General features: G+C 33.4%; 1 protein-coding gene across 2 annotated transcripts in view; it reads right to left on the bottom strand.

The window, feature by feature from the left end:
* The window catches only part of LRRIQ3 (leucine rich repeats and IQ motif containing 3), a 172014-nt gene that overhangs the window by 111611 nt on the left and 34570 nt on the right, over window positions 1-25833 (bottom strand). For both annotated transcript variants that reach the window (XM_063697669.1, XM_063697672.1), the window contains one exon: window positions 17939-18072. In XM_063697669.1, the coding sequence (XP_063553739.1) occupies window positions 17939-18072 (134 nt within the window). The remainder of the gene's footprint in view (window positions 1-17938; window positions 18073-25833) is intronic.

Here is a 25833-nt window from a genome sequence, read left to right as displayed (position 1 = left end):
GGAAGATGGTGTAGCAATTCCTCAGGGATCTAGAACTAGAAATACCATTTGACCCAGCCATCCCATTACTGGGTATATACCCAAAGGACTATAAATCATGCTGCTATAAAGACACATGCACATGTATGTTTATTGCGGCACTATTCACAATAGCAAAGACTTGGAACCAACCCAAATGTCCAGCAATGATAGACTGGATTAAGAAAATGTGGCACATATACACCATGGAATACTATGCAGCCATAAAAAAGGATGAGTTCATGTCCTTTGCAGGGACATGGATGAAGCTGGAAACCATCATTCTCAGCAAACTATTGCAAGGACGAAAAACCAAACACCGCATGTTCTTTATCATAGGTGGGAATTGAACAATGAGAACACTTGGACACAAAAAGGGAACATCACATACCGGGGCCTGTCGTGGGGTGGGGGGAGGGGGGAAGGATACCATTGGGAGATATATCTAATGTAAATGACGAGTTAATGGGTGCAGCACACCAACATGGCACATGTATACATATGTAACAAACCTGCACATTGTGCACTTGTACCCTAGAACTTAAAGTATAATAATAAAAAAAGACAAAGCACATAATTCTACCAAAAAAAAATCTATACTTCTTTATAAGTATTTCAGCTGTATTTTATTTGTCTTATATGAAATGACACTCAATGCTTTTTTTAACTTTATATTTGAATTTTTATTTGATTCAAGTATTATTTATGAGAGTATTTTTTTATTCCCAGGAAATTTTGACATTTTTATTACTCATTTCTAACATTATTGGAGTAACAGTATCTGATCTTCAAAAATTATTTCTTAAAATATAGAGGTCTTCTGTAACGGCTGAGTGAGGGACTTGACAACTTCTCTTTCCAAAGAGTAATTGTAAAACTGAACAAAATTTCCAAAAATTACCATTTTAAGACTAGAAATTCACTGAAGGCATATAACCAAATGAAAAGTCTTTATTGATGAAATGATAATAAATATAAATAAGAACACTGGGGAGTTTGTAGCATTTTAGCCTGGTGCTGCTCCTGCTACCAATAGCCGCCCATAACCCCTACCACTTCTACCTACATGGTGCAAAGGTACTACTATGGCATAGCAGACTGAGAGCAGATTGAAGTGACATCAGACAGTAACTTCAATTCACAGGAAGAAAACATGAGTAATAGAAATTATAAATACATACGTTAATTTCAAAGAGTCTATAAGTATATATTCCCTCCTCTTAATATCTTTAAAAGCAATAACTATAACACTCTTTTCTTTGGTTTAAATTACCATATATAGATGTAATATAGAGCAACAGTAGGGCAAAGGAAGGTGGAGGGATTTAAGTTATACTGGAGCAAAGTTCTATATTTTACTGAAATAAAGGTACTATTAATTTGAAGTAAAATGTGATAAGATACATACTGTAGTACATAGAGCAACCACTGAGAAAACAACAAAAAATACAGTAAAAAGCAAGAAAGAAATCAAATGGTACAGTAGAAAATACCTGTTTAATATAAAAGAATGTGGTAAAGGAGAAATACAGGGAAATACATGTGATATATAAAAACCCAAAGGAAAAATGGTGGATGTAAGTCCAGCTATATAAATAATAATTTTAAATGAGAATGGATTAAATATTCCAATTAAAAGACAAATGTTTTCAGATTAACTTAAAAATAGCAAAACGTAAGTTCTAGTTACAATCTGTCTACAAAAGAAACTTTAAAATTCAGAGATGCGAATCAGCCAAAAGTAAAATAATGCAAAAATACCATAATAAGAGTGACTATAAGAAGCTGGAGTGGGTATCCTAATATTAGACAAAATAGACTTTAAGATAAAATATGTTACTGAAACACAGACAAAAATTTTACAGTGTTGGAAATGTCACTTCATCAGGTACACACAACACTTCTAAGTATGCATGTACCCAACAAAAATGAGACCAAAATATATGATGTAAAAAGTGGCACAATTGAAGGAAGAATTACACAATTCAACAGTAAGAGTTGTGGACTTTAATGCCACACTCTAAATAATAGACAGAATGACAACACAATAAATCAACAAACATATAGCAAATTATAGGAACTCTATCAACCAACTTTACTTAACTGATGTTTATGGAACAATTCACCCAATAATAGAATGAAATTTCTTCTCAATCACATGAAACATTCTCCAGGATATATCTCATAACAAGGCTATAAATAAGTCTCAATAAATTTAAAATAATTGAAATCAACAAAGTATGTTCAGTAATCATGGTAAAATTAAATAAGAAATCAACAACAGAAGAAAATTTTGGAAATTCAAATATATCTGGAAATAAATTTATTATTTCTCAATAACCATGGGGACAGGAATAAATCATGAAAGCAATTATAAATTATTTGAGTTGAATGAAAACACAACATATAAAACATTATGAGATGTAGCTAAAGCAGTGCTTAGATGAAAACATAGCTGTAAATGCCTATATCAGAAAATAAGAAATGTCTCAAATCAAAATCCAAACTTCCTCTTGAAAAGTGTGAGGTGGAGTGTGGAAGGAGGGAGGGTAAAGGAATCCCATAGCAAGCAAGATTGAAGGAATAAATATGAGAGAGGAATCAGTGAAATAAAAAACTAGAAAAATAGTAGAGAAAATTAATAAAATCATTGATTCTTTGAAAATATCAACAAAATGGCAAACCTCTAGGTAAGCTAAGTAAAACAAAAGAAGTCATATATTACGAAAATAAAAAAGAGACCACATTACTAATGACCTTACAGAAATTAAAAATATCAAAAGAAAATATGAGAAATAGTATTATGCCAACAAATTGGAAAATGTAGATGAAATGGACGAATTCCTTAAAAGACACTAATTACCAAAACTAACTTAAGAAGAAATAGAAAACCTAGATAGATCTGTAACAAGTAAAGAAATTGAATTCACAATTTAAAATGTTCCCATAGATAAAATCCAAGGCACAGACGGCTTCACTGGTGAATTCTACTAAACATTTAAGATAGAAATAATACCAATCTTTTACATACTCCTCCAGAAATAGAGAAAGAAACACATCTCAATTAATTCTGTAAGACCACAGTGTTCTGCCATCATTCCAGATGGTGGCTACACAGAAAGTTTCTTAGCACAGCAGTGAGCATCATTCCAAGGTACCTCTCTGGAACCCTACTAAGCAGCTTAACGGCAATTTCAAGAATAAAGAATTGTTCAAGAATCCATAAAGAAGAAATAGATCTAATTATATATATATATTAGAAATAGTAAAAAATCATCAGGGACTTTGATTTTGTTGTTGGAATTATTCCCTAATGTGAGCATTAATGAGTTTTATCTACCTTCTTATCCACCATTCAAAATTTTTCTATTACTTTGGTTATTCCAGTCAATTTCTCAGAGGCAAATTGGGAAGACTGTTCTTAGTAATTATTTTGCTAACTGTAAATGCAAAATTTCCTTAGCATTCTTCATTCTTTCCACTCTCTTCACTATCATTCAGTAGAAATTATTAAGGCTAAAGGGAAAACCACTTTGATTCATTTTATACTGCAACTCAAACCATAAACAGTTGAAGTAGAAAACCTTTAGAGTCTTATTTGCTGAACCTCATAACGGTTCTTTATTTATATCTTCAAGCACTGAATTAAGTTTATTATTTTACTGCTGTTTGGTAAAAACATGTTAAGTATTTTACGAGTATAATATTTTTGTCTATTTCTTGCATTCATGATTGCTTTTGTTTTCAACTTTCGGGTCCTAAGGGGCAGGAGACATGCCTTTACAATGATCTAAATAAAAATCATATATACCTAACAGACAATATATCTAGTTTAATTACAGGGGGAAAAGCATCTCCTCTTTAAATTTTTTTAAATTCACTTCTATTTTATTTGCAACACTTTTTAAAATTAAACAATCAACCTAAATTGCTACTGCAGATTTTACATAACCAACATCTTTCTATATACTATAAAAATAGATATGAACAGACACTTCTCAAAAGAAGACATTTATGTGGCCAAAATACATATGAAAAAAAGCTCATCATCACTGGTCATTAGAGAAACGCAAATCAAAACCACAATGAGATACCATCTCATGCCAGTTAGAATGGCAATCTTTAAAAAGTCAGGAAGCAACAGATGCTGGTGAGGCTGTGGAGAAATAGGAACACTTTTACACCGTTGGTGGGAGTGTAAATTAGTTCAACCATTGTGGAAGACAGTGTGGTGATTCCTCAAGGGTTGAGAACCAGAAATACCATTTGACCCAGCAATCCCATTACAGAGTATAAACCCAAAGGATTAGAAATCATTCTACTATAAAGACAAATGCACAGGTATGTTTATTGCAGGACTGTTCACAATAGCAAAGACTTGGAACCAACCCAAATGTCCATCAATGATAGATTGGATAAAGAAAATGTGGCACATATACAACATGGAATACTATTCAGCCATAAAAAAGGATGAGTTCATGTCCTTTGCAGGCACATGGATGAAGCTGGAAACTATCATTCTCAGGAAACTAACACAAGAGCAGAAAACAAAACATTGCATGTTCTCACTCATATGTTGGAGTTGAACAATGAGAACACAGGACACAGGGAGGGGAATATCACACACCGGGGCCTGTCAGGGGGTGGGAGGGTAGGGAAAGGATAGCGTTAGGAGAAATACCTAATGTAGATGATGGGTTGGTGGGTGCAGCAAACCACCATGGCACGTGTATACCTGTATAACAAACCTGCATGTTCTGCACATGTATCCCAGAACTTAAAGTATAATAAAAGAAAAGGAAGAAGAAAAGAAATAAATATCCTGGCTCTTTTGCTTCCTTTAAAAAAACAAACAAACAAACAAACAAACAAAAACAAAAAACAAGGCCCTGACTTTATTTAATGGTAATGTGACCTGGATGTATGATTACAAGTATGGGGTAGAGGTCAGTACGGATAAGCATAAAGACCTTTAGCATTTTTCATTTTAAAGACGATCATGTTTATAGCCAAATCACAGTTCATAATTATCCCAGGTCACAAAAAGTCTATTTTCAGCTATTCCTTCTGAGTAAACTGGGGCCAAAATGCCCAGACTGTCTCCAAATATCCTTCAATCCATTACCAGACTTACATACTTACTTTTTGGTGTCCCATGGGCAGGGTCTGACCCAGAGTTCAGCTAGGCATGTCAAGTTGAATGTCTGTTGTCTCAATATGAGAAACAAAAGGAGAAAAACTGCAAGTGGAACTCTTCAGGAGAGTGAAATGGCCTTTGTTTAAACAAAAATCCTCTCTTATGGCTGCTTTCAAGAAAGCAGCCAGCAAAGACTGTATTTTGAAACAAGTGGATTGAGAAACTACATTTTTGGACTCAGAACATGTTGCCAGTTATACTTGTAATGGGAGTATTTTTCATTTTAAAGATGACCATGTTTATACCCAAATCACATTTCATAACTCCCAGGACTACATGGGCTCCAGGATGTAACTGGGTTACATATGAAATTCAATTATCTGTGATATATCTGTTCCTCTCCAAGCACCTTCCCTTCCTCTCCAATACAGCCCCCAGTACACTTATCATAGAAAATAGGAGAGTGGCTGGGCACGGTGGCTCATGCTTGTAATATGACACTTTGGGAGGCCAACACTTGAGCCCAGGAGTTTGAGACCAGACCGAACAACATAACAAGACCCTGTCTCTACAAAAAAGAAATAAATAAAACACAAACACAAAAAATGTATTTATGTGTGTATATATATATATATACATATATGTATGTGTGTATATATATACATATGTGTGTGTGTATATATATACACACATACATACATGTAAAATGTTAGGCTGTAAATGATGAAAATATGATGGCTTTGGGGAAATAAAATGTATAATTTGACTTCAAACTTTTCAGTGGAAAGAAGGAAGGGAGAAAGGAAGGAAGGAAGGAGGGAGGGAGGGAAGGAAAAAGCGAGAAGCGAGGAAGGGAAGTAGTGAGGACTGGCCACAATCCATGCAATTGCATACACCAAAATTTTTAGTGTCATCCATTATATGCTTCTTTTTCTCACCATAACAACCACTACCCATTTGCTCACCAAATTCTCTAATTCTCTGTATTGTACCCATAAATACCTTTATCTGATCCCTACATCTATATTTTATTCCAGGCACCTATGACTCACCTAAACTATTTTAGTAACCTAGGATTGATGGCTTTAGTCTTCCCTCATTAAAACTTTTATTCCACATAACTGTAGAGTAACATCTCATGGCATCTCTTCTGTGCTTAAACACTTGTAATGGCTTGCCACTACTTATAACAAAGGATAACATTTCTTGATATAAATACTGACTATATAAAAATAACAATATTAATGTCTTATTATAACCCATAGATAAAATTATAGTACATGACAAAATAGCATGAAAATTGAAAAGGAGGTATAATGAAAATAGAGTTCTAAAATTTTTATATGGTCAAGAAGAAGAGTAAAGGCACTAATTAAATGAAGATATATTAAAGTAAATAAGCAAATTTTATTTGCTAGGATTACTGATTCTTCAAAATTGGAAATATAGAGTGTATCTTCCAAAACAGTAGAGGGGGAAAACATATAACAATAAAAACTAAATTCCAAAGAAGGCAGGAAATATGAGGGAGAAAATTTACAGAACAGGAGAGAAAAGCAAAAAGCAAAAATAACACAATGTATTTAATACCCCAAACATCAGGAATAACATTTAATGTAAATAGTCCAAATATGATAGTTAATATAAAAATTGTCAGACTGGGTTTAAAAAATCAAACTCTGTTATTTATGAGCTAGATAGACAGATAAAGATAAATATACAGAAATATTATAACCAAACGGATAGAAAATAAATATGCACAAACTAAATACAAAACAAGCCAGTGTAAATACATCTGATAAAGTAAACTTTAAGCCATAAAGATTATTAGATGAATTGAGAGTCATTTCATAAAGATAAAAGGTTCAATTGACTCATTGACATAATGATTTTTAATTTTTATGCAACTAATAACATAGTTCAAAATATGCAAAACAAAATTTGACATAACTATAATGAAATAATAATAATACATCTACAATCACGGTGAGAGATGTAAGTTCACTTCTCCCAGTGACTGACAAAACTAGTAATCCCAAAATTAATAAGGAATAGAATAGTTGAACACCACCTAACCAGTGACCTAATAGAAATACAAAAAATATCTTAGCCAATAACTATAGAGGACACCTTTTTTAAGCACACGTGAAAAGCGTGGGCCATATGCAAATCTCAATGAAATTCAAAGTCAAAGGACTGAAATCATATAGGACAGGATTTCCTACTGCAAGGAAATTAAGCTTGTTTCCCCTGCCCTAAGATATATTCACACCAATAAGTTATTATCATATCAATGTGAAATGTCCTTCCCTACCTCAATAACTTTACACATCCTACAGTCATGACAGCTGCAACAGAATAATGGGGAGACAAGTAGCCAATAGTAACAGTAAACTAGGAATGCTCTCTGGTGGAGTTGGCTCTGCCATGCTTCTCACTGCTGTTCATTTTCCAAAGCCAGTTACTGTGTCTTCCTGAATTTTTCGTGAGCTTCCTGAAAAACCTCTAACAAATTCTATTATTGTCTAAGTCATTTACAGTTAGCTTCCGCTGTTTGCAAGTAAGAACTCTAGATACTACATAATCTAATCTTCTAAACTTTTATGTGAGAAGGATTTAAAAAATTACTTGCTTTAATCAATTATGAAAGAAATAACTCATTAACTACTCATCAACAAAATAATCAGAAAAACATCACAAGTATACTAGGCCTACAATCCAAATTTGAAAAGAGTTTTGTAAAATATTCCACCACTAAAATATAATGAATTACTAATTTTTTTCTTAATTATATTTGTATTAAGTATTTAAATGTAGTATTTTCTCTTCTTTTTATCTAGTTTTAAAAATAAATCCTCAATTTTCTCTATCATATCTATGAAGTAATTATATTTACCTCACAGAACTGCTGTGAGGATCAAATGAGTTAATAAAGACAAGTGTACATTTAAAATTTCCCACAAAGTATATAGTTATATGCCATATAATGATGTTCCAGTCAATGACAAACTGCATATACACTGGTGGTCCCCATGAAATTATACTACCATACTTTTACTCTCTTTTCTATATTTAGATACACAAATATTTATCATTATCTTACAATTGCCTATAAAATTTAGTATAGTAATATGCTGTACAGATTTGCGGCCTAGGCTACAAATAGGCTATACCACCTAAGTTTGTCTAAGTGTAGTAGGCTATATAACCTAAGTTTGTCAAAGTACTCTCTATGGGTTCACACAATGACAAAATCACCTAACAACATGTTTCTCAGAACGTATCCTTGTCATTAAGCAATGCATGACTGTATTTCAACAAAAATAATCTATTAGGAATAAAATAATTATGTTATTTATAATGTAAAATCATATACAATGTTAGTGTACCATTATATATGTTCCATGATATGCCACTATATATGTGAAAATAGTAATTCTATTAAAATATAAACTCCACAAAGGCAGTGAATTTAAATGTTTTGTCCACTGTTGTATCTTCAGGACCCAGAAAGGGCCTAACTTATGGTAGGCACTCAATAAATACTTGTAGAATGAACTGATCGATAAAAATTAATAATTATATCATGCCTATAAGGCAGGTAGTGCACATTTGTATATAATTTCATAACTTTGCTATGAAAATTTTATTAAGAAATAATATTTCCCAAGATCTAGCAAGTGCTAGCAGAATAATACAAATTATTTTATTTTATTTTATTTGGTTATGATCCATGAAATATGGGCCTGAGTCCTGTGTCTATAACTTAGAAGTTTTGAAACCTCAGGCAAGTTATTTGGGATTGTTTATAGGATCAAATGAGGTAAATTACATAAAATGTCTGGCACACAGTGCCAAGCCAGAACTTGAATAAATTATCTGATGATTCTAATCCACCGTCAACTTTGAATAACACCAAAAAATTCACAGTAAGTAGGATAGTTGATTAGACCTAAATAGTTAATATTGTTTTATAATAAATAAAATAGTCTTTATAAGAGTTCCCTATGATTGGTTAGCCAAGGCGGCTCATACTTGTAATCCCAGCACTTTAGGAGGACAAGGCAGGCAGACTGCTTGAGCCCAGGAGTTGGAGACTAGCCTGGGCAACATTGCGAAACTCCATCTCTATAAAAAATACAAAAATGAGCCAGGCATGGCAATGCGTGCCTGTGGTCCTAGCCACTTGGGAGGCTGAGGTGGAAGAATCGCTTGAGCCCAGGAAGGTGGAGGTTGCAGTGAGCTTAGATAACGCCACTGCAGTCCATCCTGGACTACAGGTAAGACTGCATCAAAAGAAAAGAATTGCCTACAAACAATAAAAATTTTAAAGCAAATTTAATTTGGTACATTTAATCTCTAAAATTTTCTAGGCAACAAGAAAATTCTAAAAAAACTCCATATGAAATAAATAAATTTTTCTCTTTTTATCTACTCTTTTTCTTTGGTCAACCATGAAAGATTCTAACTCATGATAAATAAAAACATTTTAAGGTATTTTTCAAACCCAATTAATTTGATATTTGATAACATAGGTTGCTACCCTGACAATCACAGTAGAGAATAATGATTTTATGTCAAAATGCTAATCATTTCAGGAGAGCTTTCCAATATCAACACAATGTCCATAAAATAAAGTGAAAGTGTCAGAAATCTTAAAAATTTAATTTAAAAGGCATGCGTTATTGATAAAAACATGTTTTGGATAGAGTTTTAACTGTTAGTCTGAGGGGGATTTCCTTATATGTGACTTGAGGCCTTTCTCTTGCTGTCTCTATCATTCTCTCTGCTTTTGTCTTTTGTCAATTTAACTATAATGTGCCATTGAGACGACCTTTTGGGGTTGAATCTTTTTGAGGACTTTTAAGCTTTCTGTATGTGGGTCTATATGTTTTGCAAGACTTAAGATGTTTTCAGCTATTATTTCATTAAATAGGTTTTCTTCATCTTTGTCCATCTCTTCTCCTTCTGGGTCTTTCAACATGTGAGAATTTGGTCACTTTAAATTTCTCATTCAACAAGTCATGAATTGCTTTTCTGATATCTTTGTATTGTTTAACTCTGTTCCTTTATATCTCATTGAGTTCCTTTAAAATCATTAAAAAAATGTTTCAGCCATTTCAAATATATTTTTTCCTTTGGAATCTGTTTATAGAGATTTATTGTTTCTTTGGAGGCATTATGTTTCCTGCTTTTTCATGTTTCTTGTGTCCTTACATTGACATCTGTACATCTGGTGTTAACAGTTGCTTTTTCCAAATTTTGTAGGGAAGTACTTTTTGTTATAGATGCATCTACAGTGTTGGTTGGATAGGATGCTTTGACTTTGAATCTGGTGGGTGTAGTGGAGTAGTCTCAGTATAATTTATTTGACCATAATTAGCATCAGAAGTATCTGTGAGTTCTTCAGTGCCTGAGGCTGCAGTTGCTGGTAGAGGCTGTAGCAATACTTTGCTGGTGACAGAGACACCAGTCAGGCCAGTCCTCAGTCACCATTTGTGGCAGTGGTGGGCTAGACACGCTGGTCCTTAGGCCTCCACATGGCATACATGGGTGGCAGTAGTTATGGTTGTGGTTAGGCCAGTCCTTGGGCCTCAAGGATGTTGTAATTATAAAGGACACAGATAAAGAGATGCATAGGGTGTGTTGTGGGGGAAGAAGCATGGAGCTTACCTTGAGGAACCTTCACTTGTTCAGTTATTCAGTGAAAATTCTGTTTTTAAAGTACTCGTGAGATAACGTTAGATCCATCTAGATAATCTCTCCTAAGGTCAACTGATTAGTAAGTCATTTTAATTACATCTGCGTAATATCATTTGTCCTGCAACATAACATGATCATTCGAGTAACACCAGGGAACAAAAGCCATGTGGGTCACCTAGGAATTCTGTCTACCACATGTGAGAAGAGATTAAATAAGATTAAATCTTTGTTACCTTGAAACCATGACAAGTGAGGACACAATTGGCTTATAATAGGCACACATTTTAGTCAACATGGTTCCAGGCAAAAGGGAGGAATGCCCATGGTGTTATTTTCCTCTTTCAGTCTGCTAATATAAGTGATTTTCTAATGTTAAACTAACCTTGTATTCCTGGAATAAATTATATTGGTTATAAGGTATTATTTTTTCTATATCATTGGATCTAATTTTCTAATATTGTATTCATGATTTTTACATCTGCATTCATGACACTGACCTGAAATTTTCTTTCTTGTAACATCTTTGTAAGATTTTGGTATTAAGGTTTTGTTGATCTCTCAAAATAATATGTAAAGTGTTTTCTTTTACTCTCTGGGAAATTTATGTAAGATGGCATTATATTTTCCTTACATGTATAGAATCATTCATCAGTAAATTCATCCAGGCTCAATGTCTCTTTGTGAAAAGGACTTCAAGAATGTGTTCAATTTTTTAATGTATGTACAACTATTTAGTACTTTTATTTCTTCCTTTGTCAGCTTGAAAATTGTGTTTCTTCACAGAATTTTTTCATATCACATAAAAAATTGTAATTTTTGATATAAAGTTGTTCTTATTCTCTTTAATATCTGTAGACCTACAGCAATGTGCCTTTTTAAATTCTTTACGTTGGTAATTACTCTTTGCTTTATCAGTCTTGCTGGAGTACTACCAATTTCTCTCCACAAATAATGAATTCTTAAATATATTAATTTTTTCATGTGCATTTTCTCATGTTTATTGTATATTTGTATTCCATTTCATTCATTTCTGATACTACTTTTCTTATTCCCCTTTACTCTGTTTGGGTATAACTTCTGCTATTTTTCTATCTTCATGAGACAGATGCTTAGATTCTTGATATTCTAGCCTCTCTCTTTTGTTCATACATGCATTTGTAGCTGCTAGGCAATAGTTACTATTTTGTCTTTTGCTTTCAAATATTCTGTGGCAGAAACTGCCACTCAATTCCAATTCTCTTTTTAATCCTTATAACAGTAGCCAAATTTCATACAGGTGACAAAGTGATCAGATAAAAGACCCTATTTCTTAGCTGCCAGTGTACCCATACAACTAAATTCTGGCCAAGGAAATGTAGGAAAGGGGAATTCTGGCTAACGAAATGTAGGAAAAGGGAAATGCAGTATATCCGATAAGGGTGATTAAAATTGCTGTTATAATCAGGAGATGTGCCCCTTTCTGCCATTCATTATTGCCTGTCTTCCAGCATAAAATCAGATGTAAAGATTGGAACTCTGGCAGCCATTTTGACCATAAATGACCTTGAAGATAAAACACACAAATTAGAAAGGTAGATTGAAAAGTTAGAGGAAGGTTGGATCCTTGATTTTGTGCAGCATCACAGGCCTGGACTTCTTGAACCACAGACTCTTCTCACATAAAAAACAAAACTTCTGCCTAGTTTAAGCCAAGATATTGGGGATCCCTCTTACATAGAACTGAATTGAATAAGTAAAACATACAAATATATTATTTCTTCTTTTTTTAATTATCAAATTTACTAAAGCTTCAGGAAATTGTAATATATAGTGATGATTATGGGCCTCCTTATCTTGCTCCCCATTGGATAAGATAATGTACTATCTTGCTATTATTTTCCAATATGTATATTAATGTATTTTAATCATATTTACTGGAAAACGCAGTCTAAGTATCTTAGACTTTTCTCGCTTCTGCTAAAACCTAGTTTATTATAGCCCTAGCATTTAGATGGTTCCTACATTAACATTACCTGCAAAAAGAAATTTGCAACCATACAATCAGACAATCAGAGTTAAACATTTTTCTTGGAAAATAAGATGAAATTTGTCTTTCTAAAACTTTCACTCACTATACCTGATTCTTTTATCTATTTTACTTACAGAAAATATTCAACAATTTGAGGTCAACTATTTGAATTGCCTTAAATTTACTCTTGTGATACTTATATATCCAAGTTCCCCTAATCATACCTCTCATGATATGACTACAGGATATTTCATTTCTCTCCACCTTATATGTTTTAAGAAATAAATATTTATTTAATAAATATCACCTAAAATGTGAAAGTCATAGAAATTTAGTTTGCCAGAAATAGTTATTGAATGATGCTTTTTTTTTTTTTTTTTTTTTTTTAGATGGAGTCTTGCTCTGTCACCAGGCTCGAGTGCAGTGGCCCGATCTCGGCTCACTACAACCTCCGCCTCCTGGGTTCAAGCAATTCTCCTGCCTCAGCCTCCTGAGTAGCTGGGACTACAGGTATGCACCACCATGCTCAGCTAATTTTTGTATTTTTAGTAGAGACGGGGTTTCACCATGTTGGCCAGAATGCTCTCGATCTCTTGACCTCGAGATCTGCCCACCTCAGCCTGAATGATGCTTTTAACATGTAAACACTACTTTTTAAAGGCACTGTGGGATAATAGTTATGGCAGTGACATAGTTTTCTAATTTCTGCAGATTCCTTCATAGAAACAAACATAACAACTAGAAGGCAAATTTTTTTAAATATCTACAACAGTACTATGTGACAAGGTATCCTCGGGAAATCTAAAATGTGAATGAATGGGGAAAAATCATAGACAATTGTAAGCCCACTGCTGTGTTAGCAATTATTCAGGAGGAAACAGACAAAAGTAATGAGGCATTTGATGGACAGAAACAAAACAAATAGAACAGAAGCTAAATCCGGGGTGGCGGGGATGGGCATTAGTGTGTGAATACAATAAATAAAAAGTCTATGGTAAGATCTAAAGGATCTGAAGCATTCCGGGACTCTAAACCCCCAAAACTAACCAGCCAAAACTCTCTTACAGGTCAAAGCCCAAAGTGAGGAGAATTTCCTGGGAAAATAATAGTAATTGAGTAGCAGAGAAAAACAGTGAAAAGAGAGAGCAAAATATTCACATTAAGAGGGAGGTAATAGAAACCACAGCCAGAGACACCAGAAAGAGAACTACAATACTGTGGATGCTACACAAACACAACAGGAGTAGTTTTAAATACTAAAATAAGAAAAGCTTCTTCTTAAAGTTCAGAAAAACTAATTTTATAGAAACAACAATGCAGAAAAATCACTATCTTGTCCTTTACAGAATTATAATAAGAAGAAAATAAAGAGCATAACAATATCATTGTAGACAATGGAAGCAGGCCAGAAAGTGAACCTTATAAAAAATAAAAATAAAATTACACCTATTATTTCAAAATGAACAAAAAGATAGCAAGAAAATTATATAAGACATGTGAGAGCAAATTTAGAAATGCAGTGATAGAAATGAGAAAAAAAATCAGCATTTAAAAACATTTTATATATAAAGACTAAACCAGAAGGATTATAATTATAAATGAAAACAACAAAAAATTTCCTAAGTGAAATAGACTAAAATAAGAAATATTTTTAAAATTAAAAAGAAAATCAGTAGAAAAAGAACTACCATCACTATGATAAATGAATATGAGTAACTATTCAACAAACTATTTCAACAATATATCTCCAGTCTAATCATTAAAAAAATCCTGCAACAAATCTTGAATTGTATTAAATAGATTGTTGATAGTAGTGTGTAATAGCGATTATGAAACTATTTTGTGTATATTGTAGGATTAAGCTAATGAGTAAAATTAATAATGTTGGCAACCAAAATTCAAAGGGAAATATAATGTTGAATGAAAGCAGTGAATAACCCTCTGTGTTGGATTAACATTTGGGGTGTTAACATGAAATTATGATGGAAAGAATAATCCATATTCTTTCAGCTAAAATGGGCTAGGAATAACGACACCCCAATAGCAATGAATACATCTAGTTTCTAGATCTTACTTTCCAAATACCATTCCTTACTGAAAGGACTAGAGCTGTTTGGAAAAGCTGACTTCAGGGGTGTTGTCAGAAAAGTAAAAGGAGCATGGAATTTGGAATGTGTTAAACACCGGAACCTGATATTTATTTACATGCAGTTTCATCTTTTCATAACTGACCACAAATGACCAACACAAAATGGCTTTCTAATATTGATTCATATCTTAGCCTCCCCACCAAGTTTAAACTCTTAATGTTTCATCTGTAAAACAGAAAATACAGAAAGACTCAAAAGCTCTGTTTTATTAAATAATATAATGGATTAATGTACCTAACATGGTGCTTTACATATATTGCACATTCAATAAATGTTTGTTTCCTATATTCTTTTCCATTCTTTTTCCTTTTTTACAACCCATCAACACAACCAATAATCCTCCCCATGATCTCAGTATAGCTGCCTTTACGTAGGTTTAGGAGGCTATCAATCTAATTACAACATTTCATTCTAAGAATAAAAGTATACTTTCCTTATATTGTATCACCCGTACTAGAAATACTACCACTCTAAAAGATAATAGCATTAATCATAATAATTTTATAAATTTTGGCCATATATATTTCAAGTACTTAAAGTTAAAAATTTCAAAGTACAAAATATTTGGGTGTGAGGAGACATTTCTCATGCCTAGAAATAGAGACACAAGAGGACTAATCACTCGGACCCTAGGTTGTGGGAATCTATAGTTGCCTCTCAGGGGAGCTCTTCATATTTCCTAATTCTTACTTTCACCTTTCCATGCATGAATCCAGATCTGATTTCAGCTCTCACTGTCTCTCCATTTGTTGATGTATTAATCAATTCAGAAAGTATTTTTGAGCACCTAACATGTGTCAGGCATTCTGTTACATATTAAAGATACAGAGTGGAAAACAGAGATACAGTCTCATAGAGTTCATAGTAAATCTGGAGATATAGGTAACTATAGAGACGACTATAATACGGTATGGTAAGAGCTTGTGATAATAAAAGTATGTGAAACACATCAAAGAGGCAATATCCCAAACATTTGTCCTAAACAAATAGAAAGCCACTGGAGGACTTTAACTTGGTGAATAAAATGATTAAATTTGTATTTTTGAAAGATTACTGTCTGCATGCTGGAAGGGAGCAAGAAATCCAAGGAAAATTTCCCATGGGGCCAAATAACACAGAGAGCACTAAATATAACAACAACAATGATAATTAAATTTTTAAGGCTGGGCGCGGTAGTTCACGCTTGTAATCCCAGCACTTTGGGGGGCCGAGGCGTGCGGATCACGAGGTCAGGAGATTGAGACCATCCTGGCTAACACGGTGGAACCCCGTCTCTACTAAAAATATAAAAAATTAGCCGGGCGTGGCGGCGGGTGCCTGTAGTCCCAGCTACTGGGGAGGCTGAGGCAGGAGAATGGCGTGAACCCGGAAGTCAGAGGTAGCAGCGAGCCGAGATCGCGCCACTGCACTGCAGCCTGGGCGACAGAGCGAGACTCCTTCTCAAAAAAAAAAAAAAAAAAAAAAAGAATGTAATATCTACTTTTGTCAGGTGCTAAGAGCATTATATTGATCATCTCAATTCCCACAAATAGAAATAAGTACTTTTTTTTATCCCCTGTTCTTTACAATTTTACAGATAAAGAAATTCAAGCCCAGCATAGATAAGTAATGTAACTAATGGAACAGAGCTTTAAAGAGAGAGAAAATACAAATCATCTTGTCTTGAACCCTGCCATATATTATTACTGAAATCTCTTCCTGCAAAACTCTCTATTCATACATGCTTAGTTTTTAAAGATTGTTCCCATGAACAAAGTTTTTATCTCATGTTACATGAGCATCAGTGAGAACCTTCATTCTACCAGAGAAAAAAATCCCTGGGGAATAAACTAAAAACAAGACCCTTTAATTAGATCTGTATTTAATATAAAGAGCACATTATATTCCAATGCAAAATAAAGACAGAATTAATATTTTAAATAAGTATGCACTTTTCAGCAACTGCCTGATTTATTCTTTTGCACCTCCTTTACTCAGGTAATTTGACTTGTCTCCAATGTGAGATTATGTTCTCTCATATTTTGACCTCAGTGTGGAAAATTATGTGGAACCACTTCCTCAGAAGTCGGAGGCACTGTATTTATGGTCAGTTTCACTACTTATTCCTCATATTTGTTTCTCTTTATCAGGACTATTGCCACCTATGATTTAGTATGTATTGGCTTGTGCTGGAAGGCATTGCATCTCATTGTGTCTATCTTACCACAGAATGTTGAATCTCATTTCAGTGAAACTTCCTAATCTTGCTTTATCAACAAATGTCTGTTTTCTTATTCCAGATCTACGTCAATCCTGTCTATATTTCAGGGCCAAATTTCATTTCTATCTTCTGAACTTTACCAATTAGAATAAGCTATATGAATATTTTCATTTAGTTTTTCATATGTTTGACGTTTGGTATGATCAATACTATAAATTGATGACAGAGTATCCTATCTTATCTCTGCAAGTACAACGTTGAGAAATTCTAGCAAAAAGGTTTCCATTTATTTGCAAAGCTTAGCTACTGCAAAGGAATGCAAGGAACAAGAAAAGAGGAAAAGACAATTAAATAAAGGACAATATAGATTGATGTGGTAGCAGATGTGTCAGCAAAATTGTATTCGCATCTAAACAAAATATAAAATCTTCCATGTATGTTGCATGTTTTATATTCTATTGTATCCCATTATATAATCCATGGCTTACATTTGTATTTATATGGTAAGTTGAAAAGAAAAAATAAAATATCAACTGTTGATTATGTTAAATATTATATTACTATAGAGTCTGTGGTATTTTTCTTAAAGTTAGGTTAAACAGACTAAACCATTTTAATGATAGAGAATACAAAAATGCAAATTATTGGAGAATTGACTTCTTATCATTTATTTCTTCACCTTCTTATTTCAATATTCAAATGGTAAAGAAAACAAAACATACCTCAAATTTTTTCTAACTAAGAAACCACGTATCCATCTTTGAACAATCAAAACTGGTGAATTATGAGCCAGAATTGCATTAATTTTTGAAGTAATATGTTTAATATTATTAATTTCCTCTTCATAGGTTGTTTTCTGTATAAAGAAAATATAATTAATAATTTTTATCTTTCATGAAAGTATTTTCAAAAGATATTTTAAATTTGGTAATCTATTGGTTTAAATAAACTAACAAAATGTTCACAAGGTCTTACAGGCATTATAGTTAAACTATGATATGGTTGGATGTTTGTGCCCTCCAAATCTTACGTTGAAATGCAATCCCCAATGTTAGAGATAGGGGCTTGTGGGAGGTATTGGATCATGGGGGCTGTTCCCTCCTGAATGTCTTAGTGTCATCCCTTTAATGATGAGTGACTTCTTGCTCATATAGTTCACATGAGATCTGGTTGTGGGACCACCCCTTCTGTCTCCTGCTCCCTCTCTCACCATGTGACTTGCCTGCCTCTCATTCACCTTCCACCATGATTGTAGGTTTCCTGAGGCCCTCACCAGAAGCAGATGCCAGCACCATACTTCCTATATACCCTATAGAACCATGAGCCAAAATAAACCTCTTTTCTTTATAAATTACCCAGCCTCAGGTATTTCTTTATAGCAATGAAACTGAGTAATAAAAATAATAAATACATTTTTATTATTAGAGTAAAAGAACAATAATTAGTAGTATCAAGTAATTTCAATTCTCTACACAAAACATAAGATTCTTGATGATAACTTTTTCCGTTAAAGATTATTTTCCCAATCTGATAATACATGTATAAAATTTTAACCATAATCATTCTGCTCTCTAAATGGTAGTGGCACAAACAGGTGTCCAATGAAACTGCAAATACTCTGTCAGCCCCCATAAAGAAAATTGATATACTTTGATTCATAAAATAATGTATAGTAGTTAAAAATTTTGTTGTAGCTTAACTAGAATGTTGGACACTTTTACTGGAACACACCAAATTATCTTGGAAAAGATCCTGTATTGGCTTTGAGAAAGATCTCCTTTCCTGAAAATTTTTAGATTTGAGATCGTAGGCTCAGTATATTTCATTGACAACTTGACTGGTTAGAAATAAGGTCACTGTTTATGTTTTGAATGTAAGATAATGCATTAAAAATACTGACAATTGCATTGTTCATGAAGCACCTCTTCTGAAGATTATCAACCCTATTACACTTAAAACATACCCCTTTTCCGCATATACACTCAATAAAAAAGTTTACAGGAAACAAAAAAAAATCACAACACCTTGCAGATTAGTGCTGCTTCCGATTTATACTTTCAAACACTCATTGCTAATTATAAACTTATTTCCTTGGCTCTGTCTTTATTCCATTCCCAACATTAGCTACTGAAAACCTTTGACACTATTCAATACTCTTCCAGTCCATTCCCTGGAGCTTCCTAAACACTCTGCTTCTTTTTTCACAGAGAAACTAGAGCCATCAAGTCTGAACTCCATCAATTAACTCCCCTCCATTCTCTGTAAATTTAACTACATTCCTATCTATACTGAGTAGAAGTGCCTTCTACGCAAACTTAAAACAAGAAGTAACTCTTTTTTTGTCTAAGATTGGCACTCTATTATGAGTCTCTTATCTATTTTCTAAGGCTCTCCCTCTGCTAGCACTATCTGTTCATATATAAAGATGATATAACTTTACCTATCCTTAAATCCTAACTCTCAATCCTTTATATCTAACTTTCATTAAGAGCCCAAAATCTAGAAACAGAATTCCACATTTGTTTCTCCCACTTTCTTTTTTTTTTTTTTTTTCTATATCTCATTCCACTGGCTTCTATCCCTATCATCCAAGGGCACTTTTTTAGAGTTAACATTGGACATTCCCTCCTTGAAACACTTGCCTTAGATTCTGTACTACACTTCTTTCAGTTTTCCTCTAAATCTTGTTTACTTCTGCACTTTAAAAAAAACTATATATACCATGTTTATCACTTCATTGTTACATTGAAAGAATTTTCTCCATGTCGCTTTTTAATCTCTATACATCCTCCAAATGACCACTTCTAAGTTCATAGCTTGAACACTCACTTTTGTGCTACAGACTCTCAGATTTTTATGTTTAGGCCTGACCTCTCTCCTGAGCTACGTAACAATATAGTCAAACTTATATCTAACTAAATACAACTTTCCCAAATATGAATCTTCTTTCCCAACCTGCTTTCTCATATACACTACCTTAGTAAATGGTACCACTGCCCACAGTTGCCTAAACCAGAAACCCTGGAACCATCCTAGGTTCTCTCTTTTTTTATGCTTCCTGGCATGCAAATGTTACTAGATGCAGTACATTCAACATCCCAAATATCAGTCTTACCTCTCTTTTTCTTCTATTTTCTGCCATTGCTTTTCCTATGTCCTTAACACCACTTCCGTAACTTACTAAAATTCTCCTAACTTATATCTTCATTAATTCCTGTTCCCCCACTTTCTCCAAACCATAAAATGCACTATTGCCAGATTGAGCATTCCAAAATGCAAATCTTATCATATGACATTCTAGATTAATATATTTATTGGCTTACCAATGAAAGACAAATTACAAATGTCTTGGTTTGCCACACAAAGTCCTTCTTGATCTAGTCCCATCCTAGCTCCTTAATCTCATCTCCATTTATCCTACATAGAATTACCTGATAATCAAACTTAAATGCTTTTTGCCATCTGTATTTCTTGAACTGCCTTTTCAATGATTTGTCTCACAATTTTAATCTTTGGAAGACTCAGTTCCTTCCCCCAAGAAGACTTTCTTGATGTTGATCTGCATTCAGTGTCTTTATACAATATTATCCTGTGTCGTGTGAAATAATTCATTTGTCACTCTCAACAGTGTTGAGTTTTACCTGACCCCTGTGTTCTTGGAAAACAGTGAAAGTTAAGAAATCTCCTCAGTCCTTTGTTTCAGGAAATGGCTTACGAAAAGAAGCACCCTGCTCTTTATGACTGACTTTAATACTCTTGGATGCCTTTCTTGTTTGTTTATAACAAGACCTGACACAGACCTTCAAAATTCCCATTCTTCCCTTCTTTAACAATTAGCTGAAAGGTTTTGTCCCCATCAATCAATTGGAATAAAATATTTGTTAGCCCAACTTTAGTTGAGATTATTTCCTTCCCCTGGGCCCCTGAACTTTGGCCCACCATCAGCCCCAGCCAGCACACAGTCTCCCTTTAACAGCCCCTCTTAAGAATAGGTTTTTCTCAGGGTAAAACAGTCTGTGCTCTAAGGTCAGACCATACCACTTTTCTTCATTCCACTTCCCCACATTCATTTATTTATAGTCTTGTTTATTCCTCGTTATAAATGAGAAATTCTTTTGCCTAACCATTATGACTTTTGCAGATCTTATGGTCAGAACATTCTCCATATTGTAATAATCCCACTCTGCCTGTTGCAGTAGTTCCTTTCCCTCACGTGCAATCAGCTTTTTGAATAAGGTCTCTATTTATTAATCCTGATGTTTTTAGCTGACAAATTATTCTTTAATGCAATCATTGGTGTATCTTCTCCATATAAGCTCACCAAATTTAACAACTCTTCATCCTACGTATCTGGACTAACTGAGATATCTGGTCTATAACTGGCATTTGATTATCAATTGACTGTTAAAATACTAAGTAATCATCATTGTTGGCCTCCAAGCGTGACTTAACAATGTCAATCAATTTATTCTTGTAACTCAATTATTTTGCATGGCTACAAAGACATCACACTCTTTTTTTCCCTTTTAAACTTTTCTTAGTCTGTTTTGCTGGTTCGTTTTCTTCTGCAAACATTTAAACATTTGATTTAACTTAGATTTTCATTCTTTTTCATCTTTCTTGGCTAACTCTTCTCAAGTGATCACCTTCCTTGTTATATCTTACTGCCTCACATACCTAGATTATCCACATAGCTGTAATCTCCTGTCAGACATTCTTTCTTAAATTACAGGCATATAAAATAAACTTCCAATTCCATTGATTTACTTTCATGTCAAAACTATAAATAATTATCTCCCTAACTTGAATCAATCCACACTCATATTGTATTATCTATATAGTCATAAAAACGATTCTTCGTCGTGTCAACCAAGTAATAAACCCATATTCCTCTTTCTCTTGCACCTTTTTCCATTCAATAAATCACTAAATTCTATCAAATAGCCCTTCAATCTGTTCCTTATACACTATACCTCAACTATGATAATAGACTCCTAATTCCCCTATATTCAATTTTCCTCCACTCTAAAATTACAGAATACAGGATGATTTTTCTACAATAAAAATCAGGTCATATAAATGCCTGAAATGTTTCCCCAAGATCTTGCAAGATAAAGTCCTCTCTCCTTAGTATTACATATAACACCCTTTGCTATTTTAATCCCGTTTTTTGTCTCCAGCATCATTTGACATGCCCAAACATATCCTCTAAACTCCAAGAACACGAAACTGCTTGTTGTCACTTGCATGTGCCAAGCTCTATCAATACCTCTGTGCCTTTGCAAATGCTTTCCACTCTGCCTCACAGGCTCTTCACTCATGCCAACACCTCTATTTGCCTAGTGATTTCTTACATTCAAAAAATTCATCAGAAATATAAATACTTCTGCATTTTTTCCTGTGATTAGAGAATTGAACTTCAAAGATTTTTAAAGAAAATATATGTACTTTGCTCACAGAATTTTTCCCAGTACTCAGATTCATGGTGTTTTATCCATTATTTCCTTGATTATTGCTTCTCCTTTATTTGCTTTAATTTTCTCTACCATAATTCCATCCTATTTATAAATATTACATGAATGTCTACATTTTTTCTCATAACTTTATGTATTTATTCTCAATCTGGTGAAGCCACTCTGTCAAAGGTCAGTTTCTCATATTGAATTTTTTATTTAGCTTATCAACTATTTCAGTTATGTGGCTGAGTCTAAGTTCTTTTCTGAAGCTCCTAACTGCTCTCACACGAGTCCTATCATATACCATTTGATATTTATTGTAACCCTGACTGTACTTGAATCTCTCCACGAAACCTATTCTGTAGTAATGGATCCTGTCACTTGTTCTATCGTCACCCTGAAAACATAGAGGGTTTTGCAGAATTTCCTCTACTTCCTGTGATTTTATCATATTTTTCAGGAAGAATAGCTTAAAGTCAGGCTGCCTTAGTTTCTTCTTTTGATTCAGTTATGTCTTAGTCCATCTGGGTAGCTATAACAAAATACATAGTCTGGGTAGCTTATAAACAACAGAAACTTATTTCTATCAGTTCTGGAGGTTGGGAAGTCCAAGATAAAGCTACTGGCAGTTTTAGTGTTGGATTAAGGCCCATTTCCTGGTCCATAGATGGTACCTTCCCACTGTGTCCTCACGTAATGGAAAGGGGACGGATCTCTCCGGGGCCTCTTTACAAAGAACATGAATCCTATTTATGAGGGTTCTACCCTCATGACCTAATCACCTCCAAAAGTCTCCACCTCCAAATACCATCACATTGGAGATTAGATTTTAGCATGTAAATTTTAGACTGGCCACATTTAGACCATAGCAGTCTCACCTTCATCGTATCTGACAAAAAGTCTTTGCTATGTCTAGAATTATCCAGAGCTAATAATATTTTGTAAGAATACTATCTTTTACTAGTTTCTAGTATAGATGTGATTTCCACAAATCTATATGTTTCTTTGTTAATTACATTTGTGCTCATGATGCCACCTGTGGCTTAGGATTAAAGGGGTTGAGTGTAATGACGTAAAAGCGCATAAGTGGTGGCAAGGGGATGGGGGTAGAAGTGTTGGAGAAGCAGAAAGAATACAGGAGGGAATTTAGATGATTACACCCAAGTAGCCCTGGTCAGAAGCAGTTCTCATCAGTAGAGAAACATTAAGCTCATATTGCAGTTTACATCAGAGTCCTGCTTCTCACTGAGTCATGAAAAATTCCTTCTCATTAAAGAAATAAACAGAATATTCATCAGCTCTGGGTAGTATGAGTGTCCCTTCCAGAGAACAAGTAAACTCCAGACAATACTTAAGCTTTCTGATGTCATAAAACAATGATCTTGAAAAGTAACAATAAAGACCCTGCAAAATTTTACAAATGCCATAAACCATTTGATGTCTGAAGATGAACGAATCCTCTTTGTAAAATAATAATAATAATGCATTCCCTCCATTAAAGAAGTGACGGCTCTGAAGAAAAACTACATTTGTTTAAATCCTAGTTCTACCACTTGCTAGCTGTGTATTATAGGGTAAATAACCTATCTGTCTCATGTTTTCATCATTTGTAAAATGGAGATAACGATGGTACAACTCACTGGGTTGTTGTGAGGTTTTAAGCGTGCAAACAATGTTATCTTTCAACAGTTTTATAGCAATACTTAAAATGATATAGTGTTTTAGGGTTTATAAGGGACTTCTACATACATTATTATATTCGATACTTACAAAATTTTATCTAAAAAGAGACATGTACTAATTAATTTATCCAAACTAATATAATGTAAAATTATGAAATCAACAAATTAACTATAAAAGATAATCACTACAAATGTTTTCAGTCCAATCAAAGGAATTATAGTAAAGGCTTAGCAAAGAACAAAAGATGTTTAGGCAAAAAACTATCAACAATCAATAAAATGATTGGTAGAACAATAGAAATTCTATACTACGTGCCTGAAATGAAAGGGGCTATTACTAATCCTGGAACGAAATAGAGTGAGACATGCAAAAGAATATTAAGGACTTTTATAATTATGACTCATATGGATAAGAGTGTTTTGCATGTTGACAGTAAGAGTTGTTTAAAAACTAATTCTAAAACTATATGCTAGTCACATTGTATAAAATGATGCAAAACAATTTCCCAATTAATTTGACATTCTAAATGCCTATTGTACTTATATAATTTTTATATTTCCTACTTCCATGTTTTTAGTTCTACGATCTAGTCCATAAAGTTTATCTTTTTCTATTTTATTTGTGAATATTTTCCATAAGAATATTTGATCTCATAGAAGTAAAGTGTAGAACAGAGGATACTAGAGGCTGGGAAGGGTAGAGGGAAAGAAGAGATAGAAAAGATTTGTCAAAAGACAGAAAATTACATGTAGATAGGAGGAATAGGTTCTAGTGTTTATATCACTGCAAAATGACTATAGTTAATAATAACATATTATATAGTTTTAGATAGCTAGAAGGAAGATAGTGAATGTTCCCAACACAAAGAAATGATAAATGTTTGAGATGATGAATATGCTAACTATGCTGATTGGATCACTATACACTATGTATTTTGAAACACCATGAATGCCATAAATATGTACAATTATATCAGTTAATTTTTTTTAAAAATCCAAATTTGGCACACATTTTCTCAGCATATTTGAAAAGTGTAAAACATACCAATCCCGTAAGTGTTTATTTCAAATAAAGAAAAATCATATCATTTTTACCTTTTTATTTATTCTTTTAATATTATGTTCACTTTAATAGTCCCACAAAATGGTAAAAAATCTGTGTGAAACTCCCCACACTAGCATGGAATCTTTTGCATTATTTAAATCAGTATTTCTAAGGATGACTTGGTAAACACTGAGGTACAAGATGGCTGTGTTTTATTAACTGTAAACCCAGGGCATAGAACAAAACTGTAACATAGTACATAGTAGTTATATAACAAAAGTGAGTACTCTAAGTGTGCTAGGCAGTGAAAATATAATTTTTCTATTGTTGAAATAATTTTATATAAATAGCATTATTCTATGGACATTCATACAGATTGCTGCATGTGTATCAATAATCTGTTAATATTTCTGGTTGAGTACCATACCATGGTA

The sequence above is a fragment of the Gorilla gorilla genome, chromosome 1, assembly GCF_029281585.2.
Source record: "Gorilla gorilla gorilla isolate KB3781 chromosome 1, NHGRI_mGorGor1-v2.1_pri, whole genome shotgun sequence".
Classification (NCBI taxonomy): domain Eukaryota; kingdom Metazoa; phylum Chordata; class Mammalia; order Primates; family Hominidae; genus Gorilla; species Gorilla gorilla.
Note: the sequence above shows the minus strand (reverse complement) of the source record. Positions and strands in the feature narration are given on the sequence as shown.